We start from the raw sequence: 1,089 nt of genomic DNA, 5'->3' as shown, positions 1-1,089 counted from the left end.
TTAGCGCTGATCCGCTTCCGTTTTCCGTTCTCTAGTTCTCGCCGATTCCTTCTCAATTCGTGCAGCATTTTTACGATCTGTAACATCAGCACATTCTGCGTCAAACCAGGTCTTAAAATCATTAGGCCTCTGATATCCTAAGGTGTCGATTGCTTCCTGCTTAATCACATCACTCACCGATAGCCATTCGGGAGGAGTGTCGCCTGGCTGAGCTTGTCGTAATTGTTGAAGCTTTGTACTAATGTTATCAGCAAACGTCTCCGCTATCCGTGTATCCTTTAATTTCTCCACCGCAAAACGCCTCACAGTTTCACTACGTCCATTATGAAACCGGGCTAGATGTGCTCTCAACGTTGACACAACCAGATAATGATCAGAGTCGACATTTGCTTTCCAACATGACTTGACGTCAATGACGTCGGTGAGGTGCCGCCCGCTAATCAGTAGATGGTCAATCTGATTTGCTGGCAAATTGTCATTGGGATGCTTCCAGGTAGCCAGGTGTCTGCTTTTATGTTTATGGAAAGTACTTTTCACAACCAGGTTCCTTTCGGCAGCGAAGAAAATCATACGCTGACCGTTCTCATTCGTATTTTCATGCAGACTGTACCTTCCTATTGTTGGTCTGTACACTTCCTCCTTGCCTACTTTGGCGTTGAAATCTCCTATAACGATTTTAATATCGTGTGCCGGTAATTCATCGTAGGCTCTTGCAAGCGCTTCATAATAATCGTCCTTATCACCCTCCACCGATTCATTATGAGGTGCGTGTACGTTTATCACGGAGTAGTTTTTGAAACGGCCTTTCAGACGTAACACGCATAGGCGCTCGTTGACCTTTCGAAAGTCCAGTACCAGATGTTCCTTTTTTGTGGCTACCATGAAGGCAGTACCAAGTACATGGTCTCGACTGTTGCTGCTATGAAATGTGGTATAGCCATTGAAGCGGGAAGTTTGTGCATTTTGATTGTAACCGCTCTCTTGAATAGCAGCAATGTCGACTTTGGCTTTCTTCAGTTCATTTGTCAGTTTCATCAATCCTCCTGGCCTGTAAGTCTGACATCTTACATTCCAGGATCCAATTCTCAT

At 44.8% G+C, this 1,089-nt stretch overlaps 1 protein-coding gene across 1 annotated transcript; it reads right to left on the bottom strand.

The window, feature by feature from the left end:
- Positions 1-1,089, bottom strand: LOC119082539 (craniofacial development protein 2-like). Its single transcript, XM_037192050.1, has one exon. The coding sequence runs from the start codon at positions 1,087-1,089 to the stop codon at positions 1-3; it is 1,089 nt and encodes a 362-aa protein (XP_037047945.1).

The sequence above is a fragment of the Bradysia coprophila genome, unplaced genomic scaffold (genome assembly GCF_014529535.1).
Source record: "Bradysia coprophila strain Holo2 unplaced genomic scaffold, BU_Bcop_v1 contig_476, whole genome shotgun sequence".
NCBI lineage: Eukaryota > Metazoa > Arthropoda > Insecta > Diptera > Sciaridae > Bradysia > Bradysia coprophila.
The sequence above is the reverse complement of the archived record's forward strand: the minus strand, read 5'-3'. Positions and strand labels throughout refer to the sequence as shown.